Raw genomic sequence first — 23,973 nt, 5'->3', positions numbered from 1 at the left:
CGACTGTGATTGTGTGTCACTTTTTCTTGGCGACGAAAACACTAAAATCATTCAAACAACAATGGAAACACAGAGCGGATGTACGTTTAGAAACATTAAGCTGTCGTATTTGTTATTTTAAACTATTTTATCTTCGCTATTATTAATTTTATAATCCTAATTAGCTGTGCCCGCGACTTCGTGCGTGTTTGAATTGAACAAAAAAGTTTGCAGATTGCAGATTTTACTATAAACTATTAATTCTGTATGAAGCAGCTTTTGTGATATTAAGTTGTTGGAGAGAGGCATCCGACGTGACGGCGGAGTGGCATGCGCGAAGGCTGCGCGCGGTACCGGACAGTATTTGGTCATTGCAGCGTGACTTTATTATTATTATTTTATATATAATTCGAAAATAAAAGTAGCCTATAGCCTGTAGCCAATTTTTGTCTGTCTGTTTGTTCCGGCTAATCTCTGGAACGGCTGGACCGATTTTGACGGGACTTTTACTGGCAGATAACTGATGTAATAAGGAGTAACTTAGGCTACTTTTATTTTAGAATTATATGTAAAATAATAATATCGTCACGCTTTTTTATTAAATTCAAAAGCGCTCGAAGTCGCAGGCACAGATAGTATATATCATATATCTTAATACTATATCTATGACTGACATGACCGTACACCATTTGTCAGTTTGCCCTCTTATTATCAATACAAAAAATGTTTGTTATTTAAATGTGTGTTCAATATTTTTCGTCATTTCTCCTTTTGGATTCTGTATTCTGAATTTTAAAGTCATTTGGAAGGTTCCAGCTATTCGCGTACCAATGAAAGCTTTTTGTTGTATCGAAGTCATATAGAGTTGGCATATTAATACTAGTTCACCGTTTGTTGCTCTGCTTCCAGTAGAAAAATACAACGAAATCTATTTATTTGTTGTATACTTTAAAGTAAGACTATCAAAAAGTTTTAAAATAAAGATATATATTTTTTGTAATGTCGACAGGAAGTTAATTTGTCAGTGTTACTAGAAGCGTGGGACGGGCTAAATAGATACTCGAGAAAATATTTTTCACTCCCCCGCTGACAGTGTTACTCGACAAGAAATATGTCTAAATGCTACGTTGTATTCGTATTTCACGCAATGTATGTAAATATCCTGTCAACCTTAGAAAAATATATATTAGAAATGCCAAAGATATTTTTTAGGCTTATTGAATTAAAAACGACACACAATCTTTTATTTGATAGTAAGTAATCAATTTATGAAGGTGTTCTAATAACAAATATCTCTTCCATTACGGTCATTGGTTAAAGTTATCAAATATTTTTTATTTCTTTCATTAGGGAAAGTAAGCAATACTAATTTGGCCCAGTTATTTGCTGTCTATTTATATACTATTAATGTACATTAATTCATTATAATTAGTAGTATAACTCAATATCAAAAATATGGGAGCGAGATCATTTATGTGAACCAAAAATAAAAACGGACCTAAAATTGGTCCTTGCATATTAATCAAATAAAATATATTTTATTCATGTAGGTTCTTGTGAGTACTTTTAAATTGTCATTTTCTACTATTATTATTAATATCAAATTAAGGAGTCCGTATACTCTGGAAAAAATAGCAAACGAGCTTCTCGCCCATCCCACGGAAAATCCCATTGAAAAAATATACACCCATACATATAGTTTGATTTAATCTTGTGAAATAGCGATACAAGAGTGATCGTAATTCTTGAATATATTGTATACATTTGTTTTTATTATTTACAATTAAACTGTGCGAATATTTAATATTTAAATTAGTCAGATGGAATTTCTGTTGTGTCTTATGGTCCATGCGCTATGCAGTAATCAAGCGATAACATTAGTATTCCTACGTACGAAGCAAAAACTATTGGATTATTTATTATATATTTTCTTCATCTTTTTAAAGACATATAAAATAATGCAATATGTATTCGTGTGCTTCTCGGTGGCAGAAATAGTGAGATTTCTGACTCATGACTGTAAGTAGTCACTACCACCCATACACATTGATCGTAAAGACTATCTCTTATCGAAATAACTACAACTTAGATCACCAATGCACTAATAAAATTGAGCACTACGGAGTTATGTTCCTAGCGTTAGTTACGCCAGCTCATTGACCTTTCAAACCAGACCACGACAATACTTAGTATTTCTGTTTGCCGGTGTATACGATGAGGTGGGTGGTACTTATCCAGACGGGATTCCAAAAAGCCCCACTACGAAGTAAAATTAAGATTATGTCTAGTTTTAATAGTGAAAGCTAGCGTGAAATTTGCTAAAAGTGGCGCGGAACTTTGCCAATTTTTTTTTTAAAGATTTTTAGTATCAAGCGTTTCGGGCACCTGGTAGATCACCATATATAAGACTTACGCCATTAATGTGCCGTTAACTATGGGATTTAATTTTTTTTGACCCTGTCTTTATTACTATTAAAATATATATATAATATGTACATACATAATACCTAATAAAAAAATACTAAAGATTTAGATTCAGTTTACTGCAAAAAGTGGTAAAATACGAAACAGTTCGATACATTAATTTCATAAATGATTTAAACTGACTCACCTTTCTCTCAATAATTTATGACTCGGTCGGAATTACAATTACCGTTCCCGTCATTATTGTCATTCTTTTATTACTCATTCTCTTCTCAATTTTTCATTTCTGATCTCTTACAAATTCTTTTCTCGTTCATGTTGATATAAATATTTTGGAATTGACAGCTGGGTAGTTCTATTTAGCTTTCTTTAATTTTACGTTTTTAAAGTTCGTTTTAGCGATGTACAATATTGGCAACTGTGTTGTGTGACTGTGAGAGTATGATGAGATATTTTTAAATAGTCATCATCCTCCTGCCCTTATCCCAATTTTACTTGGGGTCGGCGCAGCATGTCTTCTTCTTCCATACTTCTATGTCGGACGTCATCTCACAAGTAACATTCTTTCTAACCATATCGTCTTTCACACAATCCATCCATCGTTTCTTGGGTCGTCCCCTACTTCTATATCCATCCACATCCATTTTCAAAACCTTTCTCACAACATGGTCCTCATTCCTCCGCATAACATGCCCATACCAAGACAGCCGGTTTCCAGATAGCTTCTCAGTTACCGGTGCCACTTTCAAACTTCCTCTTATGTAGATATTTTTAAAAACAATAATATAATATAACTTGTAAAATTGGTTTTGAAAATCCTTGTTCAAAATCAAATCCATAAGAAACCGAATATAATAAATTACTAGAAATTATTTTTCATTAAGCAAAGTCAAAGGTTAAAAGCTAACATAGTAAATATCACGTCTCAACAAAAAATAAATTTAGTGTAAAACATTTACTGAAATAAAAATATTTTTATCTTATTATAACGTCTGAAATGATCGTAGGCACGTTACTGTTTCATAATTTCTGCCAGCTGTAAAAATAAAAATTATACATAATTCATTTTAGGGTTGTCAAAAAGTTTAAGCTCGCATATCTCAAAATCTACCATTCGAATTTGAAGGTTTTATTTTTCAGTTTAATAGTTATGTCTTATTACTACTAAAACCGATAAATAAATTAATCCAAAAATAAATTAATAGATATTATAAATATCTTAATAATATTAATATAGTTATATTGTTTTAATTTTAATTATATAGTTTGAATAATCTATGCTAATTTTATAAAGGCGGAAGTATCTCTGTCTGTCTATTTCACAAGGCTACTAAACTGAATTTGTTAAAATTTGGTGTGAAGCCAACTTGAACCTCAAGAAGAACCTAAAATGCGAGCAAAGCTGGTGGCGACAACTAGTATTAAATTTTTGTGAGCATTCTAAATTTGCTTCTTAATGAAAAAAAGTCTAAATCCATTATAGATATAATATTTTACCGGTCCCGTTCTATTCTCAGTAGATTTATTACATCTAATTTAAATGGAATCTTTAAAGTCTCACTGAATCTAGTGTTTCAGTTTTCTTTCTTTTAAACACTATATACTTTTACAAAAAAGAAAAAGAATCTGATTTTAGAAATCGAATTTCCATATTTGAATTTGCTAAAAATATGACGTAATCGTAATCGACGTAAAGCAAAAAATCTATCATCACTTCTCATTATTATCAGACGAGCGCTGACAGCTTTTGTCGCTTCAGTATCTATATGACATATTATGTATTTAACTAATTCCATACATTGAGTGTTGATCTGTTTCAAATGTATATTTAAGAAGATGAACGAATATAAACCGGAATTAATCTATTGATCATTTTAGTATTGTATGATTTTTTTATAGAATAATTGTGCTAAAACCTACACTAAAAGTATAATACCTCGTCTAAATAGTGATAGTAAGGCTGGTTTATTTTGTTGTCTATAGGATCGGAATCGATTCAACGGGGAAATGTTAATTGTTAGTAATACACGATATATGAAGAATATAAAAATGTCAAGTTTCGATTTAGACATTGTGACAGCAACTGACTACAACGATAATTGACAGATACAGACGACAAGACACGATATAGTCTACAGTTGGTAAACTTCAAACGATAAGCGCAATAATATCAACAGTGCTCTAGTCTGCGGTGGCAATAATCCCAGTTGTGACCGCAACGACAATCTATAAAGGCACACTTTGAAGTTGTTCACATTGGTTGCGACGTGGTTGTTAAATCACGTTGCTACTTTTGAAAATGTGAATACATATTGCGATGGGAGGCATTATTGTTTTTCTTAGCGGTAGTGCGGTCAGCGATGACGGTAAGATGTGTCGGCAAGCGACAGTGTCGCCGCGTTCGGAATATATTTCATATAAAACTATCAGAACCAGATATGCTGATATAGCTTAGAGCATTAGAGACGATTACTGATAAACTCAACATATTCGGTAGTTAAAGCAAAAATAATTAAATATGAAGCATTTACGTCCATAGACTTGCACTAGAGCAGTTTGGTGTAATAAGTTTAAAAAATCTCTTCTCCTTTGGCCCCTCCAAAGGAGAAGAGATTTTTTGGGCAGTGGAAAATGTCACAAGCTGATAATATTTAGGAACCATTGCTAGCACTTGAGGTCAGCCAGCTATGCCGTTTGCGGTTGCCTTCGAAATTATTCCTTTAGCCTCAACTGTACCACTTAAACTATAGCATGATCATAATAAACATGTTACATAATGTAGTATACTAAACTAGATAGCAATCAGAAATATAAATGACTACCTCGACCGGTATTGCAGTGAAGTTTAATTGTATTGTAAACAATTATCCGATTTGTAAACAATTCCACGTTGATGATATTCTACCAGAAACTTTCATGCAAGTGCCAAAATCAACTGTACAAATTTTAACACCATCGGATGAATGATACGTGAACGCATACAATTAAAAACTAATATCAGCTACTTATGAAATCACTCGCCGACAGAGAATAACTGGTGAAAGAAACTCAATGCGGTACCAAGCTTGGCAACTACGATGTTTTGCTCCTTGTGTCTGTAGTTATACAAGCTACTAACCCTTCAAACCGAAACACAACAGTAGTAAGTATCTATTGTCGTTTGACGGCAGAATTTCTAATGCTTGAGTAGTACCTGACGGGCTTACACAATGCCACCAAGTAAAATAACAATAGTTTTTACAGAATATAAAAATATTTCTTATCAGATCAGCTTATAGCGATCACCAAGAACCAGTAATATTTTATTTTTAATTGTCTGTCTCTGTCTAGTCTAATCTGTCTAAAAAAAAATGCATTAATAATTTGTATAATAAAATGTCTGTGTCTATCATCAAAAAGGTCCTTTTTTATTTTAAATTTGAACATAATGGAAACTATTCTGGGATCCTGTTTTGATAGAAACATAGAATATTGTCAAATAAAAATTACTAATCCAGGCAAAATTAGTAAAATAAAAAACAATATATATATATAAAATTATTTTGTAAAAACTAGTATGTCAATATAAAAATATTTTAAGTTTTTCAAACCAATATTATATCACAATAATTATACCATGGGTTGTCACCACGACAAACGATGCTGCTCCGCCTCCGTAGGTCGTAGCGTGATGTTATATATTAGTAATCTTTCTTAATTAATAGACAGTCTTATGCAAATAATTGTAATTTTATTCGGTGTACTGATATAGAGGATTTATACAATTTTGTAAACTTCTAAGCGACAACCCTATTTCGAGAACATCCAGGGATCAGCTAGCTTCCCTGAACGAATAAATAAAATTACGATTTAATTTCCAGCGTTGTAAACAGGAAACCATTTTAAGAAATTAAATAAACAAAGTCGGTTTCATAAATGTATATCTGGTAATCAGCCTTGGCACCTCTTCGGTTTCGACATATAAGTAGATACTTATATAAATTGTTCGTCTGTTTATCTTTCTACCTACGTGATATGGGTCAAGTTTGATCTTGGGAATTGATGAAGTTTAGAATTTAGATGCGAACTATATAATAAAATATTAGTAAAGGTTTTTTTATAGATATATTTTTTAGTATTTTCTTTATCGCAACTCGAAGAATGCTCTACCAACAAACGTGGTCCCCTCCTTTTATAACCGGGTTTCTAAACGAGGCGAGAAGGGAGATTAGTGCAGTTCATTGTCCCTGACTGTACTGGCCGTCTGCGCAGTTGGACTCCACTACCGGTTACCATTAGGTGGAGTGGAGTCATGTGCCTAAACGGTGAACATATAACATATATATATAAAAAAAACGACAACGTATAAAAATAATATGTCCGAGCTGATTAGAGTTTACGATTTCTTTGAAGTTGTGCTGTGTCTGACGCTGTGTCTGAGGAAATGTAATATGTTTTACTCTTACTAATAATACTTATCTTTAATTAGTTATCTGAGCACTTTTAAGATATCACTAAATAAAATAATTACCTGTAAGTTCATATCGTCAATTTCCATAATTCATTAAAATCAAATTCACATAGCTTCCGTTGTTTTAAGAAAGAGTGGACACCGTGATCTTGTTGGGAATCCGGGTTTTATTACTGAGTGTTCATGTTCTAATACTTATAATTCACCTCATATTTTGCGGAGAAGACAGTGCGTTTGTTATCAACAGTATATTCGAGAAGCTCTATTATCGTTGAAATGTATTGTATTAGAAGCAATTCTTCTTTTGTTATCCGAGAAAAGAAAGATGAGGACCCGTAACACAAGCTTTTACTTACTAAGGGCTCCTATCTGATGATCCTTCTTTTAATCATTATTTAAAAAACACTCATGCTGAGGAAAAACTTATTCATACAAACTGAAAAACTTTTGATAAAAGAAAGTTTTAATTATAACGTATATTAGTTGCATATATAATAAAGATATTAGAAACAAAATCAGATATAGTTTACAAGGACTTTTTTGGTTACAATTTTGTGAAATGAATACGAAGTTACTAAAAATATATATAACGATAAGGCTTATTTTGTCAGGCGTATTGTATTAGAAGATTAATGCAACCGAGACTTTTGCCATAGTACAGCAAAAATCTTACGACGATCGAAGTCTTCCACTTATTTCGGTCTGCCTGTCATTCACCAAGTGACTGGATAAGGAACTTCATGCCAAAAGTAATGTAAATTTACAAGCAGTTAAACGAAATAAATAATTCTTATAGCAACACCCTCCTACGTCTTATCTGCGTTCCCTTGACGCAATTCAGCGCTATAAAACAAATAATTGATCGATTTTTTAATAAAACTACTCTAAAACTCACACGTTCGTCATTGCAACGTCAAATAACCGTCTTTTTTTGGTTTTCTGTTAGTTGGTATGAGGATTCAAATTGAAAAATTTAAATAACCTTTATTAAATCAAGCCCTTAAAAACACTTTTCTCTAAGTTGACACAGATTTGGAGGATAGATTATAGGAAGAAGAATTGTCAAGAAAGTCAGTAATAACTCATAGGAAATAAGGGTTATAACAAATTTATTTATTCTTCTTTAGTAGGCGCAGTAGTCTTTTTTTGTTTTTACATGATGAGTTAGCCTGTAAGAGTAATATTTTTAAGACTTTGATGTATATATAGAATTACATTATTTGTTTATCATCTTGGGCTCTTAATAAATAAAAATAATAATTTACTGAAATATTAATAAAAAAATTTAAGGACCAATTTAGGTCCTTTTTTATTCTTAGTATATATAAATGATGTTTTCTATACTGTTGATAGTTAGTTGGTTGAAAATGGTTTAAAATTTAAATAGAAGATTGGATTACTAATAAGCGAAGTTGAATAAAAACTTGTAAATTTTCAAATTCTTCTTGCATTAATAGTTGGTTAAACAATTTGTGTTAACTCTAGGGTCAAATTAAACGATGTCTGGATAATGTATTTATTGTGATACTCCCGTCATCTCTAGTATAGGAATAATGTCTTCTAAATTAACAAGACCTTGAACGTCGACTGACTTTGATCTCGTATGAGCCAGCTTACTTTAAAAGTCATTCAGTACCGTAAAATGCCGGAACGGTTCGAGATTTATAAAAGTATTATAATAGTTTTATGTGTCGAACGTTTTACATAAAACGTTTTTTTATCTGTCGATATTAATAAAAAAATAAATTAAGATTAAAAGATTTCCGTTCGATTTTAGAACGTGTCTATTTCGAGTTGGTTTGTCGGTTATTATTGTTTGAGTTATTTTTTTTGAATATAATAAAAATAATTGCGTTTCGATATTCGTTTAGGTTGCCAAACGCAGCCGTGATTCGAAAGTGCTTAATTAATAGAATTATGTTTGACTCGTTTGAAAGATCCGTGATGATCTATCAGATAGAACACGTGGATATTAAACAAACGTTTAGGTACAATCATTTCATACAATTCCAGTTTCAAAGCTTACGCTAACGAAGACGGATTAAAAGTCACAAGGCTCGGTCAGTTCCTCTAACACCGCGGTATCTCTGTTTATTATAAATAACATTAAAGCTATCATGCTTGTCATGTTCTGGATGAATCAAACAATTCCCATTGTCATAAAAAGGACACGTTTAAAACTGCAAGAAATACAGCAAAATCATAAATGAATTCGACAAAAATATTTTTACAATGACCTGACTGTATTTCTAGCAGGGTCGGTACTACATGCGGTTGAAGCAGTAGACACAGATAGTTTAATAACGTATTCATACATAAACATAAAAATATACATTCAATTTGAATATAGAATATTTTGAATTTGAATCACATTTATTACTCTGTGGTTGGAATCAATATTCGATGATTCGATTCGAATATGCAATGATTTTAAATCGCTTTAAGTATTTACTTGAATCCATATTCGAGACTCTTCCTTTCGCGTTTTTGAACGTAATCACTAGTATTGAACGTTTTTAGTACCACCGATCTTTAGAATATTTATATTATAGAGCTGGAGAGCTAGTTTGTTTGGTTCAGTGCGCTAATCTCTCGAACTACAAGTCCAATTTAAATCGATTTTCAAACTTTTTTTCATGAAGTTCAAATGAAGTATTAGCCATTTCAACTAATATGGCTTGAAATGAGCATGTATAATCCAAATTTAAAAAAAAATGGATCCACAGAATATAATTTCGTTTCTAGAAGAAGTTATCTTTAATTTGCCTTATTAAAAAAATTAAACTTTGTAAATAAATACGAGATTTTATGAAATATATAAAGCGTGGACTTAGTGTTCATCGATATGCAGAATATTACTATATCAGTTTAATTGTACTTGACATACTCTGTAATTTAATTGGTGGAATAGAGTAACTACTGGGTTTATTACCGATTCTCGACAGAATCTACTTTCAACTCTGCAACATTTTCCGATTCAAAAGTGATGTTATGAGCCTACTTAAGTAAAGAATATTTTGATTCAATTAAATATAAATGGAGAGTTCCCTCTTTTCTTTCAGGATAAAGTTGAAATTGCCATTTTGGTGCCTATTAAGACTGCTTAATGGATTTAATAACATTGGAACTACACAATACATATCATACGGAATAATAAAATTATTACCAAGTTAGTATAAATGCTATGTATCCTATAATATATTTGTCTTTATGAAAACGTTCACGCCAGCAAAATCGCCCTTCAGATTGTAAAATATAGAAGGTCGAGTTTTATTAAAGTTTCTTAGGAAATATTAATCTGTGGTTAAAACTACAATACACTAGATACTCAAACATCAAAAGGCTACGAATAATATAAAATTTCGTAAAAACAATCGACATAAAATAGGTACTCTTACAAAATAAATAATAAATAAAATTCCCAAGCCGAAAAACAATTTTATTTCGTGTATTTTCACTATTTGGGATAAAAATATTAATAAAATATCATCATCTGCGTTTAAATAAAAAATAAAACGGCAATAACATATTTCTACTATCCGTAAGCAAATCAAATCATTTTTTCAATATAGCAACCGGATCTAAGTCGGTAAACACAGGAAAAATCTTTATTGACGATCATTATGAACATCTCATAATCGAGTTTGGTTATTCGAACGATAAGAAAAAAATACTCAGCACAAATCCAATATATTTTGATATATGATTGAACTGGCATTGAACCCGTAACAAACAAGATGTATGTGCAATAAACCACGAAATGTGCCTATGACGTCATTTATAAAGCTGAGGCCACACTGGATGTATGAATTCCATTTGAATTTAAAAATAATATTTCTATTGATTATAACGGAAATTGAGTTAGTTGTTTATGTAATAAGTAAACTATGAATAAGATCAAATTTGATATCACCGTCAAATTCAGAAACGAATTATTTTTTAAAGTTTAAAGGTTAATTATAATTGGCATATCTTGTTCGTTGATTTGCATTTATTGTCCGAATACCACAATGTATAGAGGACCTACTTGATTATATTTGCATAAATATGGCAAATAATGCCAATAACATCTACCTGTCCACCTCTATGTCCAGATCAATGGAATCAAATATGGCAAATGTGTTAACCAACATTACTTGGTACTCTAGTTGAAATATATTGACTTATTTGTGGGTTCACTCTAATGGTTGATGACGTGTTTATAATATTGCTGAATACACCAAACATTTGATTGACCAAAGCGATATCTCTATACCAATTAGTTCAAGTGAAGTTGCCTTAACGTACGAACAAACAAACACTACTTCAGTAACATGTTAATAAAGTATTGTTTATATTTGCGGACAACACATTAAACGATACTGTTAACATTTTGATATCGCAGGTGCCATTCAAAAAATATACTGAAATATTCTAAAGATCTGTGCTCCATTTAGTTTTAGGAGCATGCGTTGAAAGATTTAATATCCACCTGCTGGTAGCCCTTACTTTATACAGGATAAAAAAAACTATTCGAATTATTTAGTTTTGTTTAGACATTTTTATTTAAGGTGAAAACGTCAGAACTCCATTTTTAACAACGATAGAAAAATAGTAATACTTATAAACAAGGTTTGGAAGGCGAAATTCAGTATGCGTTCGCTGGATGTTATTTATCCGAATAACACATGACTTAGCAAAATATTATGTTATTTCTTATTCAGACTTAGTCTTAAGACATGTAATTGTTTAAATTGTAATAAATAGATTTTTATAAGCCTAATTATTATGCCCCTATGACTTTTTTTAACATTGTTTCGTATTTGAATAAACTTAAAGTATTCAAATGTAATGGTTATAAAGGAAAATAATATTTATGATAATATATATATTTTGGACCTATTTGGAATAAATTTGCCTGAAATTGTATTATTTTAATATTTAATTAAAAGTATAAGTGTTAATTCGTAAACTACGATTATTGAGAATGGTGTTATTTACCCAAAAAGCTCTAAGTTTTCCAAAATTTCAAAAGGTAAAATGATCCTGGTAGACCAGGCTTAAATTAATAAAAGAAATATCGATTGGTGGATTTATGGTTTATTTAGTATGAGAAAAGATGTACAGACTTAGGATACATATATTGTGGTAGATCGTGAATGAATACTTTCAATGGCTGACAGCTCAATTTCTCTAGTGGAAGAAACCTGAATTTTCATAAGTATTTAAAAATCATACCTTAGTGTAATCTAGGTACTTTCTTGTTATTCCAGCTGTATTCTATAACAATCATATGTCTGTGAAATATTTTGAAATCCAATTTAAATCATAATAATTTTGAAATCCAATTTATAAACTTATTTAAATACTTATGAGCTAGAATAGTGATATTAATGTATATGTCGACGTAAAATTGTAAATACCGTTAGATTATAATCTATCTCGCGAGATTGTGAACTGTCGAAAGTTGGTGAACCGTAACATACTGCTTATAATTTAACGAATTATTTTTCGGTAGATAATAATCTATCGAAGTGCGTAATTTCAGTTAAATTAAAAACACTAATCTAACCTAACCGAAATATATAAAACTATCGAAATTTTTGAGTTAAATCACCGTTCACAATATTTCGACAGTTTACAATATCGCGAGATAGATTACAATACTACGGTGATACATATAAGATTACGAATCAAATGATTTCTAAGCGTCTGCCTTTGTGCTCTCATAAAAGTACAGAAAGTAGGCCAAGATATACTTCAATACTACAGTTGCAAATAAGACTCAAGACAGGACAAAGCACCCGGAGATAATAGGATGCTGTGAGTGTTCGTCTAGTCAGCGCGTGACATATTTTATTCATGGGTTGGTCCTTTAATAGTTTACCATTTTGTAGATGTAGATTTCTCTACAGAACGTATAATTTACAACCTTTTTTAATACGACGGATTATTTAAATTTTTCGATAAAAATTAAGCAAATTAATTATATATTACAAAGAATTAAATATTACAGCAAAAATGGTTTTGTGTTTTAATTTACTTTATGCAAGGGAAATGAGACAAGTAATCTCACCTTCGTCCGCACATTGGCTCTGTAGGAAGTATAAAATCGTATGTATGCAATCATGGGCTCTGAAGTGTTTTGGCCGAGTTAATCCTTCCACTCCTTAAACCAACACTTAATACGCTGGTTGCTAAGCTTAGAATTAAAATAATTAAATGCATGGCTCCAAAGCTAGACATCGACCTATGTTACCTGTATGAACCTAAGTTAGCTAACTCTTTGCCCACTAATATTATGACAGCCAAATGTTATTTCCTTTCATAAAGTTATAAAGCAGCTAATGATTATTATTTAATAATTATTCAATTTATTATAGAAACAAATCCAAACTGCATCAGCGTGGCGGAATATAATTCTGTGCATTTGCAGTAGGCCATTAACGGGCTTCAATTTTTTTTTTTTTAGCAAATGGGCCATTGTATGGTAAGTAGTCATCATGTAAGAAATAATAACCATTCCTTACATCGTCAATGCAACATCAACCTTGTGAACTGATATCCCTTGAATGAGTTATCCCTTGTACTTGTAGTTACATTACATACATATATTAACAGCCTGTTTATTTCCCACTGCTGGGCCAAGACCTCCTCGTCCTTCAAGGAGAATTTTTTAGAGCATATTACACCACGCTGCTCCAATGCGGACTTGGTGGATACACATGTGGCAGAATTTGGTTGAAATTAGACACGATAAGCGCATGAAAATTCAATGGTGTTTGCCTGGGTTTGAACTTGCAATCATCGGTTAAGATGCACGTGTTCTAACCACTGGGCCATTTTGGCTCATTACACAGCCTGTTGATCATTCAACAAGAGATAAATATATAATATTTTATTTATTGTACTGTACTATATAAGTAAGCCACCATAAGGTCTAGGAGTTGTATGATATTAAATATACCGGTAAATATTGAAGTTTGGAGGTAGAATGAATGATATTCTGTGGTTCCTAACCGGAAGGGGTGTCAGTAATGGTATGTAATATATCACGGTAAGTAGTCGTAGGTGTATGTATTAGGTGTAAAAATATTTATATAAGTAGTCGTCAGTAAATAAATAAAATAAATGGAAAATTAACTATTACTTTACGAAAATCGACTAAAATTAATTTAATTCATTTATATTGAAGATATTTATAATGGCTTAGGCTTTTTTTAATTAATTGTGAATTGGCAGATATTGTTTTTTTTTTGTATTTAACCTTTGAACATTATGATAATTTTTTTGTACTTAAAGCTCAAGTAAATCATTTCTGATTGGTAATGCTTTTACATTGAACGTGCTACTACTTTTTTTTTCTTAAATCGTATCGTCTAAAATTGTGGCAAACAATATTCATTATTCTGATTCAATTCAGTTTAATTAAACGTATCATTTTATAAATAACGGATGTTCTTAAGACAGTCTTATGTCTATCTAGTAAGAGTTTCTATGGCGATTCATTTATGATACAGTCAAAGTAATATATAAACTATTATTAACGAAATAGCAGTGTTAATATACATAACAATATATACAAATATATATATATAATATAATAACAATAATACACTTTATTACATAACAATACATAACAGTACTAACAATACAATAATGATATTGTACAAAACGCCTTATTGATAGAAGCGATCTCCTCCAGGCAAAGTTTGGGAAGAACTGGTGTATATAAGACGAATATATATACAGTATACATATAGTAAACATGCAAAATAAATGTGTATTACGGGTAATGAGCGTGGTGTTCGCAGAGCCGGCTTGTACCGATCAATATCAGCGTTACACATCCCTGCTTAGGAAATTTCTTCAAGTTCGACCAATATCAAACTAATGAGCAGTCGGCTGTCTGAAACAAATATATCTGGACTTTGTAATTATGAATGTTGATTATTTTAATGTAGTGTTTTAGTGTGTGTGTGAGAGAGCCACGACTCAGTGGTTTGAACACGAATCTTAACCGACGGTTGCGGTTCAAAACTGAGCATGTAAAATTTGTATTTATGTGCTCGATTTATTTGTATATAATATGTAGGTATCGTATAAATATAAATAAAATAAAAAATGTTATGATATGATATATAAATCAAACCCCTGTAGCGTGACGTTAAAAATCATGAGCAACTGCATGAGACTATTGAATTCTCAAAACAATTGTATGTTCTAATAATAATAATAAACACAAATTTAAAATAGTTTCGTCGTACATATATATATATATATAATATATAGAAATTGTTATGTTAAGAGTATAAAGTATAAAAAACGTGATAATGCCATTAAGGGATTTCTTCCAGCAACATTTATATTTTTACGGATTCATTCTGTCATCAATTGTCAGAGAAAAGCTTTTGTAAGATCCTTTACGAAAAAAACTGAGGGATCTCTACGTTCGGAGATAATACAGGATTTATTTTTTATTTTTGTATTTACGAGTAATATTTATTGTAAATAACATTTGGAAGATACATTAGCTATTTATTAAAAATAAATGTATCTACTATGAGAATCCTTAGTGTTAAGAATAATTACTTTATCTAAAGATTGTATGTATGTCATGTTAGGTATGTATGTGTGCTAGCCAACTCTTTTATAGTCTGTGGAGGGTCTGTAGCACGGCCGGTCTGACATCGTGAGCCAATTAACAGCCGCTAAAACGACTCACAAAATAGTTCTGATCGGTTATGTATGTATGCGTGCGTGAGTGTCTGTGTGTGTGTGTGTGTATGTATGAATGTGGCAAGAAGTATAAACCGCTTCTTACGCCATTAATGCGTCGCCAACTATGGAATCAAAGATGTTATGCCTTTCAGTACACTGGTCCCACTTACCCCTTAAACAGAAATACAGCTATTCAAAGTATTACTTTGACGGTCGAATAATCTAATTGATTTAGTACACCAACTCCTACCTACTTTATAACAGGTCAGAAATCTCAATTATTAATTAGTTTTGTAAGTCAAATAATTATGAGTTCAAATGCTTTAATAATTTAGCATAATTATATTATTCTTCAAGAGTGAATACTGAGTTTTTTGCCAGTTTATCTCGATATGAATTCCGAAATAATAGTACTATGATAATTTAAATTCAATTCAATCGTGTAAATTGACGATTCAAAAGATCCTACTCGAATGCAGTATATATTTTTTGGTGCTCATTGGGAGTAAGATTATATCTTATGCTGTCGTGACATCTCTCTGCCGTAAATCTCTTATATGTGCCTCTATATACCTACTTTGTTGTATAAATTATTATAATAAATTGAAATTAATAACGAATCTCTCTTTATTTTTATTTATTTAGAGGTATAATTTCACGATACGTTATTTCAGTAACTATCAATTTTAATGTTTTATTTTAACCGGTCTTTCCGTGAGAGCTACTTTTGTTTTGTGTGATAGTATGTTAAAATATATATTTACGCGATTGCAGTAATGCAAATAGTCGAGAACATCTCAGTAGTCTTATTGAAAGACTTCGTATACCTAGTGACAATAGTGACAGTTCAGATTTGAGCATTACATAAGTGAACGAGGGGAACCGAGAAACACGGTGCGCAACCTGTAATGTTACTAATTGTAACACAACATCAGTTAGAGAAAAATCGTGAATTACATTGCGCAATCCTGTAATTATACAATTGGTAACATTACACCGGTGAGTGAAAATAACCAACCAGTGTCTGTAATGATAATTGTAACATAACATCAGTTACAAAAAAGATTCGAGCTTTATAATGTGTAACCTGTTATGATAGAATTTGTAACATTACATCAGTGAGAGATAAGAACCGGAAATTACAGTGCCCAATATGTAATGATACAATTTGTATCACATTGTAAAAACAGCTGACTCGACTGCAGGTAAATGTTAAATTCTTTCATTACAAAGGAAGCTCGTCTGTCAGTGAGGCAGTACTGTAACGTTACGCTCAAAATCGAATCTTACATCGTAACATACTCCCAGTGAGTGACCGACCTTACATAGATTGCGTGTATTGTGTATAGCATTGAAAATCAACAGGCAAATGAATAGAATTAATGAAATTGTTGTTTTTAATTATTGATAGGTCGTTTTATATGAGAAAGCAAACGAATTACTCACTAGAAATGTTGAACAAAACGATCGCTTAAAAATAAACAATTGTCTACGTAATTTTCCATTAGTCAATCAACGTGACGATATGACATATGTGATATTGAATGCCTCTATAACGGATGTATTGACATATGTATATATTAAACGACACATTGAATTGTTTTATGTTGGTCATTTCTACAAATTTGTATTGTACAAAACTTTATGCTTTATCTCGAATCGTATTAAAAGAGATTCTTTCGAAATATTAAGACTAAACTATCTCGCGGGTGTCTGCGCAAGATCATGTGACGTCTCTGTCTCCGAAGAAACGTAGTTGGTAGCGCTGGTTTTTTAGTGGGTATTCTCCAGAGTAACGAAAGCTACAGCTTTCGGCATCAGCGAGTCCCACTTTCCTACTTCATGTGGGGGACGCCAATTCCGTTTTTCCAGTTAAATAAAAAAATAAGCGTATTCGATTAAATGTCATGTCAATGTAAAATATTATATTTTATTATAAAATACGTAGTAAAAAAAAATCTTTCGTTAATGATAAAAATTACAAATATTAATAAGCATTTAAATGTAAATAAAATATAAATATAACTAAAATTTTATTTCATCGCATCATCACCAGCAGTGTTATTCTGTGAAAACTCACTTCCTAATTCACTCGTGAAATGAAAAACAGAATAATGGCGATACGCTATTTTGATATCTATATCCTTATAATGTAATTAATATTATATTCAATGTCGCATAACACTATTCGACGTTTCATGACCGTGTTCTGCGGTGAGTTACGATTTTGTTATACTGCACCAAAATTGTATTCTCAATCGATTGCATAGAACTGATTTAAAATTCAGTTGCAAGGTTTAACACTTCTTAAGAAGTAAATTTAAATATATATATATATATTGAACTAAAATCATAGTGTCATTATTAACACTTAATTTAAAGTTTGTTATATAATATAAGTTTTAAATAAATAATAGCAACGTACTAAATTGCAATGATTTATTCCCTTAGACAAGTAAATAAACTTTGTAAAATGTAATTACTAAAAAGTATTCAAATTTACTAAGTTATAGAACATCTTTTTAAAAACAAACTATTTCATTAATTTTAATGTAATGTTTTTATAATTTAAAACGATTCTTAATATATATTTTTTATATTATAATATTTTGGACACAAATTTTGTTCATTTGTTAAAAAAAAATCTCAATGTTTTTAAATAAAAAGTTTTTTTTTAAATATAAAAGGTTGAGACGGTCAGATCATAATAAAATAACATTATTTAAAAAACAAAAAAAAAATAAATAGATTATAAAAGCTTAAAAGTAGAAAATAAATAAAGTTTGTATTACCTTAACAGAAAAAAATAACTTCGGCACGCAAATCCCAAACGAACCACAGTTTAACAAAACAAAACACAATCACTCACTGAACCATTAGAATAATTTATTATATTTATAAGGGGTATTAAGCATGGTTACTTTCTAACCGACGCGGCGACCACAGTGTTTAATTTCAGAAAGCAGATAGCACGGTTTTCACTCAAGAAATCAGCACAGAGATTTAGTTGGAAGACGTCAGTCTGAACGTTGTACGTTATCTTGAGCATCGCGATTTCGACTGGCTAAAATTAACATTGTTGATCGAATGCAGCGCAGGGCTGCCAACAGCTTTGTTTCATATATTTTATAAAAAGACAGAGATTAATTTAAATGGCATATAGTATCATAATGTAATTACTGTCGTTACTATATTTAATATGATGATTTATACCATAAACGCAATTATGTTAGGGTTGTCAAGATAAAAAGTCATGATTTAAATATTTTTCGCTTAGTAAAATGTCGCTAGCACAAGCAAGTTTTTTTACTGGGACATGAAATTTTCTTTTCTATATATATATATATATATATATATATATATATATATATATATATATATATATACATTGTAAATTAAGATGTCATCATAACCTTCATTACTGCAAATAATTTAATTAAATTAATTTCAAACAATTTTAGTTGGCAGTCGGCCTTTTTGCAAGCCCGTCTGGGTAGGTATCACCCACTCATCAAACATTCTACCGCCAAACACTACAGTACTCAGTTGTTGTGTTTGAAGGTTGAGTGAGCCAGTGTAACTACAGGTACAAGGAACATAATATCTTACTTTGTAAGGTTGGTGGCGCATTGGCGATGTAGAGAATGGTTAATATACCCCATTTGCTCGTTCGCCAAACTATATAATAATAAAAAAATCAAGTATTATGAATTTAGTACTGCTAGTGCTATTAATATATAACTTACATAAAGAAAAGTTTTAGTATATATATATGTGAAGCTACCATCGGTTTGGAATATAGATTCTACCGAGAAGAACCGGCAAGAAACTCAGTAGTTACTCTTTTTCAAGGTTTAAAAATACAGTCATGTTAGTTACATACAATTAAATTATATATGTGTGTAACATGACCTGACTGGGAGTCAACGAGTATTAACATTTTATCATCTGTATAATCTTGTATCGAATAATATGCTTTCTTTACCAAGGTATTTTTTACAAATGATTTGAATTTATGAAACGGCAAAGTCAAAAATGCCTGCGGAATTTTTAGTAAAATAAAACCTATAAAATAAAGACATTTTGGAACGAAGTTCTTCTACGCGGGGTAAGTAGAGTGCACTGGTGGATAACGTCACGTGAAAAAAAAGTGATATGCCGCCTCCAGACGACCCACCTCCTATTAAACATGGTTTTCTTAAACTAAACTTTGAATCCAGACCGGATTTTAATAACAATTTCATTCCTTGTCATGTAACTCTGAAACGTTGGGAATTTATTTCATTGTGTCTGTTTTTTAATACGTAATATTCAGCGAAAGCAACTTCGTTCCAACCAGGTGTCCCATGATACCTCTAATACATTTTTAAATATTAATGTTAGAAATACTTATTTATGTAGTTACATTTATATTATAATTTTATATTTAATAAACTCATATTTTGTTATTGTATCAGATTTCATAAAAGTGTAATCGATTTCAGAAAGTCATTCGTGTGGCTTTAAAAAATAATACAATATGTTTTCCCGCGCAAAACGATTATTAAAAAAACAAAAGAGAGTCGCGCATGGAATGAGAATAGGAGATTTTTGTGAATTGGATATTTATCTTCAGGACTATAATATTTATAAAATAAAACAAGTAATAAATAAATATTCTGTGTACTGGTGTACTAATGCAAATTTTTAATAAAAATAAACTCTTATAGTAAAAATAATTTCCTAGCGTTAAGATATTCTGATTAATTCATATCGTTTTCGTAATGGTTTAAATCGGAGTTTATGCATCAATTTTGACTGGCTAAAATTAAATTGTTGACTTAACGCAGTCCAGGGTTGCCCCGTTTAATAAATGTTTCAATAACAATTATTCTGATTAAGTAATGGTAGCTGCATGTTCATTCATAAATCTCATATTGATTTCATTTTTGATTATTATAAACTTCAATTATTGGTGTAATTTCGTTGATAGATTTAAATTACTAGTGTAATGAAGGGTAGGGTTGTCAATATCTATTGATGATGTGATGTCGTCCTGATCGACTTCGACCACGGGAGTAATATACAGGGTTATTGGTAATTGGACGTATTCCCGTTGGGAGGTGATGGGGGTGATTATTAACGATAATTTAAACTGTCGTATGAATTATACAAAAGTGAACCATTTTTGAGTTATCACGTATTTTAGCTTTTTTTTTAAATAACTAAAAATTGCAACTAAAAAAATTTATTTAAAAAAAAGTATCAATGTAACCCTCACCCCTATCAGCTCATAACGGGAATATGTCGAATTATCAATAACCTACAGGGTTATATATTACTGCACGAGTGTGTGCGAAAATACAGACGCACTCTCTATTTGCTCACTCTTATAATCTGAAGGGACGGCAAATCTGACACGACCTGCAAGAGTGCAGGCGCAGGACAGCCTTACGTGCTTCCCGAGGCACGGAAGTGTACCCACTTTCACATTCCAGACTCCGGGCTGTTACTGAGAATTTTTCGACAGAAATCCATAACTTTGTATAGGCTTGAACCCAGTACCTCGGGTTTTGTAGCCTTATATCTAGTCACTAGACCAACGCGACTGATATAAGATAGAAATGTATGAGAAATAAATTAATTATGACAATTTCAATTTCACGTATAATGTTATGTGGCAAAAATAGCGAGTTTAGCTTAACCGAATCGAAACACAGCCCTAGTTTTTAGCTGGTTCTCGAAAATGACGCTAAATCGATAAACAATTATTGATAAAACCGATAAAAAAATATATATATTACTAAATTTAACTAAATGTAAGATTATCCATAATATATATTTTTTTTTATTGACAAAAATATTCAGTTGACTGGAAATAAATGTAACAACCACACAAGTGTACCTATCTACTACTAAAATCTATTAATAATTTTAAAATGTTGAATATTACGGTAACTATTTATTCAACAACTGCTTTTTTTTAATTTGGTAACACTGGTTCGTGTAAAGCGATGCTTTGTAAATTAAAACGACTGTACAAATTCGAATATGATCAATATAATAAATTATTATATTTAAAGTACTTAAATTTATGTTGTGGAATAAAAAGAGAATGAATGGAACAAATTTATATTTTCATAGATTGATCCAGATCCTATATTGAGTAGTAAAAGTAAAAAAAAAAAAACAGAAAGAAGATACCATTAAAAAACAAAACATGTTAATTATGTACTCATATAAAATTTATGTATCAATATCAATTGTCAAGTAAAAAATAAATATATTATAGAAATAAAGACGTATTTTTATTGATTGAGATTAGTTGAAGTTGAAGAATATGTTCTTCTAAATTAAATCTGTCTTCGTTTCTCATTCAATCACAAAACTTAAATTTAAACTTACCCGTTCTTTTTGATTAAATATTACATATTTAAAAAAAAATCCAGAAGATAGTTAGTATTTGTTGAGTTTTTGCCGCATCTTTTCGGTAGATTACGTTCTATCAACGTTCTGAATTGGTTGTTTACATTTAATAATTATTTTTTCACAAGTAGTTCTCGAACGCGGCTTTTAACAGCATTTTATTAGTTGCTTATCAGCTGTTAGGCGTAAAAAGCTCTTCCTTGGAGTTCAAGCTAGCTTCATACCAAATTACGTCAAATTCGGTTCGAAGTTTTGGCCGAGAAAGAGCAACAAACAAACAGCCAGACAGTTAGAACTACTTTTGCATTTATCATAAGATACAATAAGATATTTACAAAAGGAAATCAGAACGGAACGGAGCATAATTTTATTTGATGTTTAAACGTATTAATATTAGCACAAGTGGGTGTGTATGCGATCTCCGTAAATATATATATGTTGTTTAGATATAGAAATCACGACTAAGACAATAATATAGTATTATATTAAGTTTTATCGACATTAATACCAGCTTACATCGAAGCCTTAAATATGTACTTCACTATTTGTGTCGTTACGAAATGTGTGTAATATAAATATATATTTTGCCTTGCATCATACGATATAGTATGCACAATACATGTAGCATAGTAATAGAACTCTTCTGAAATGCCCCAATTTTCTGGAACCGATTAAAAGTTTAAGTTGGGCTTTATCGATATTAAAGCCTGCGAGGCTTTTATTAATAAGTTGTAAACTAAATATAATAATCGCCTAGGTTTAAAGAATTAGCTCACACATAGTTATATGTATATTAGCGTCCCGCCCCGGCTTCGCACGGGTGCAATGCTGCCACTAAATACACTACAAAATGTCTTACAACGTTCACAGTTTTTCAGTCGTTAGACAATACAAACCGCTATGACCTGCGTTTTAAATCTGTTATATTTCCGAAAATATTCATTTAAATTACACGCTGTAAAGGGCCCTATTGAATGATTGATTGATTGATCTGTATTAAAGGCACAATGTATTTAATGTACTTAATTCGATAAGGTAAAATCTATTGCTTAAAATCGCTTTGAAAATAAGCCATTATTTCTCGTAAAAAGTAAAGGATAAAAAATGGTTGTTGTGGGTTATCCCTAAGAGATAGACACATACCATAGGGGGCTTTTTTGAAGACCTTTTTAAGGTGTACAATACTGTAGTACATTATTTTGATATATCTCATAGGGTGGAGCCAGCATTTGCAATGTAAGTGCAAAAATGTGTTTATTTACGACAACACATTGGAAACCTCTAAAATTATCAGTGTTTCTCTATTATAATGTGCATGTATTATACATATAAACCTTCCTTTTGAATTAATCTATCTATTAAAAAAAACCGCATCATAATCGATTATGTAATTTTAAAGATCTAAACATACAGACAGCGGTAAGTGACTTTGTTTTATACTGTGTAGTGTTATTACTTATCTCCTCATTTAACCTAAAGTTTTAAATTTTCTAAAGTTCTGATAACAATTTCGTCCAAATCCATAATGATTACCATACATCATTCAAGATGTCGTCCAAACATATCACGTCAATTCAACGTCGAAGTGTATTCGTCTTTACTCGTCCTGTGGCCGGTACACCTTTGAAAAAGAAGCTGCTCGAAGAATTAGTTTCGAATGAGTACCATTTCACAACCTTCGTCAAGTCCCTACGTCTCTCGTGCCTTTGGTTACGCTGGCTCATTCGCTCTTTCAACCGGAACACAATAATACTGACTGCTGTTTGGCGGTAGAATATTCGATGAGTGCTACCTACAGACCATCAAGTATATCTATATATTGTTAGTTAACTTTGGACTTGGATGTTTGTTCATAGATGTATAAAACGATGATATGACGTCACTAATTCATAACACACGCATTTATGACATAATACGCAAAACAGATGTTATTTTTTTATCTCGTTTTGTATGTCACGTTTTAATATTTAATCATATAGTTGTGTTGATAGTTTTTAAAGAGAGCATGTACAGAG

At 31.0% G+C, this 23,973-nt stretch overlaps 1 protein-coding gene across 4 annotated transcripts in view; it reads right to left on the bottom strand.

Annotated features, from left to right (window-relative positions):
* The window catches only part of LOC113393983 (uncharacterized), a 59,810-nt gene extending 41,198 nt beyond the window's left edge, over positions 1–18,612 (bottom strand). For 3 of the 4 annotated variants that reach the window (XM_064219099.1, XM_064219100.1, XM_026631137.2), the window contains exon 1: positions 14,623–14,697. In XM_064219099.1, the coding sequence (XP_064075169.1) occupies positions 14,623–14,682 (60 nt within the window). In that variant the 5' untranslated portion in view covers positions 14,683–14,697. Of the gene's footprint in view, positions 1–14,622; positions 14,698–18,345 lie in introns of those variants that run through there. The other variant, XM_026631153.2, reaches the window with a different exon arrangement.
* Positions 18,613–23,973: the final 5,361 nt, after the last annotated feature.

Source organism: Vanessa tameamea, chromosome 26, assembly GCF_037043105.1.
Source record: "Vanessa tameamea isolate UH-Manoa-2023 chromosome 26, ilVanTame1 primary haplotype, whole genome shotgun sequence".
NCBI classification, from domain to species: domain Eukaryota; kingdom Metazoa; phylum Arthropoda; class Insecta; order Lepidoptera; family Nymphalidae; genus Vanessa; species Vanessa tameamea.
The sequence above is the reverse complement of the archived record's forward strand: the minus strand, read 5'-3'. Positions and strand labels throughout refer to the sequence as shown.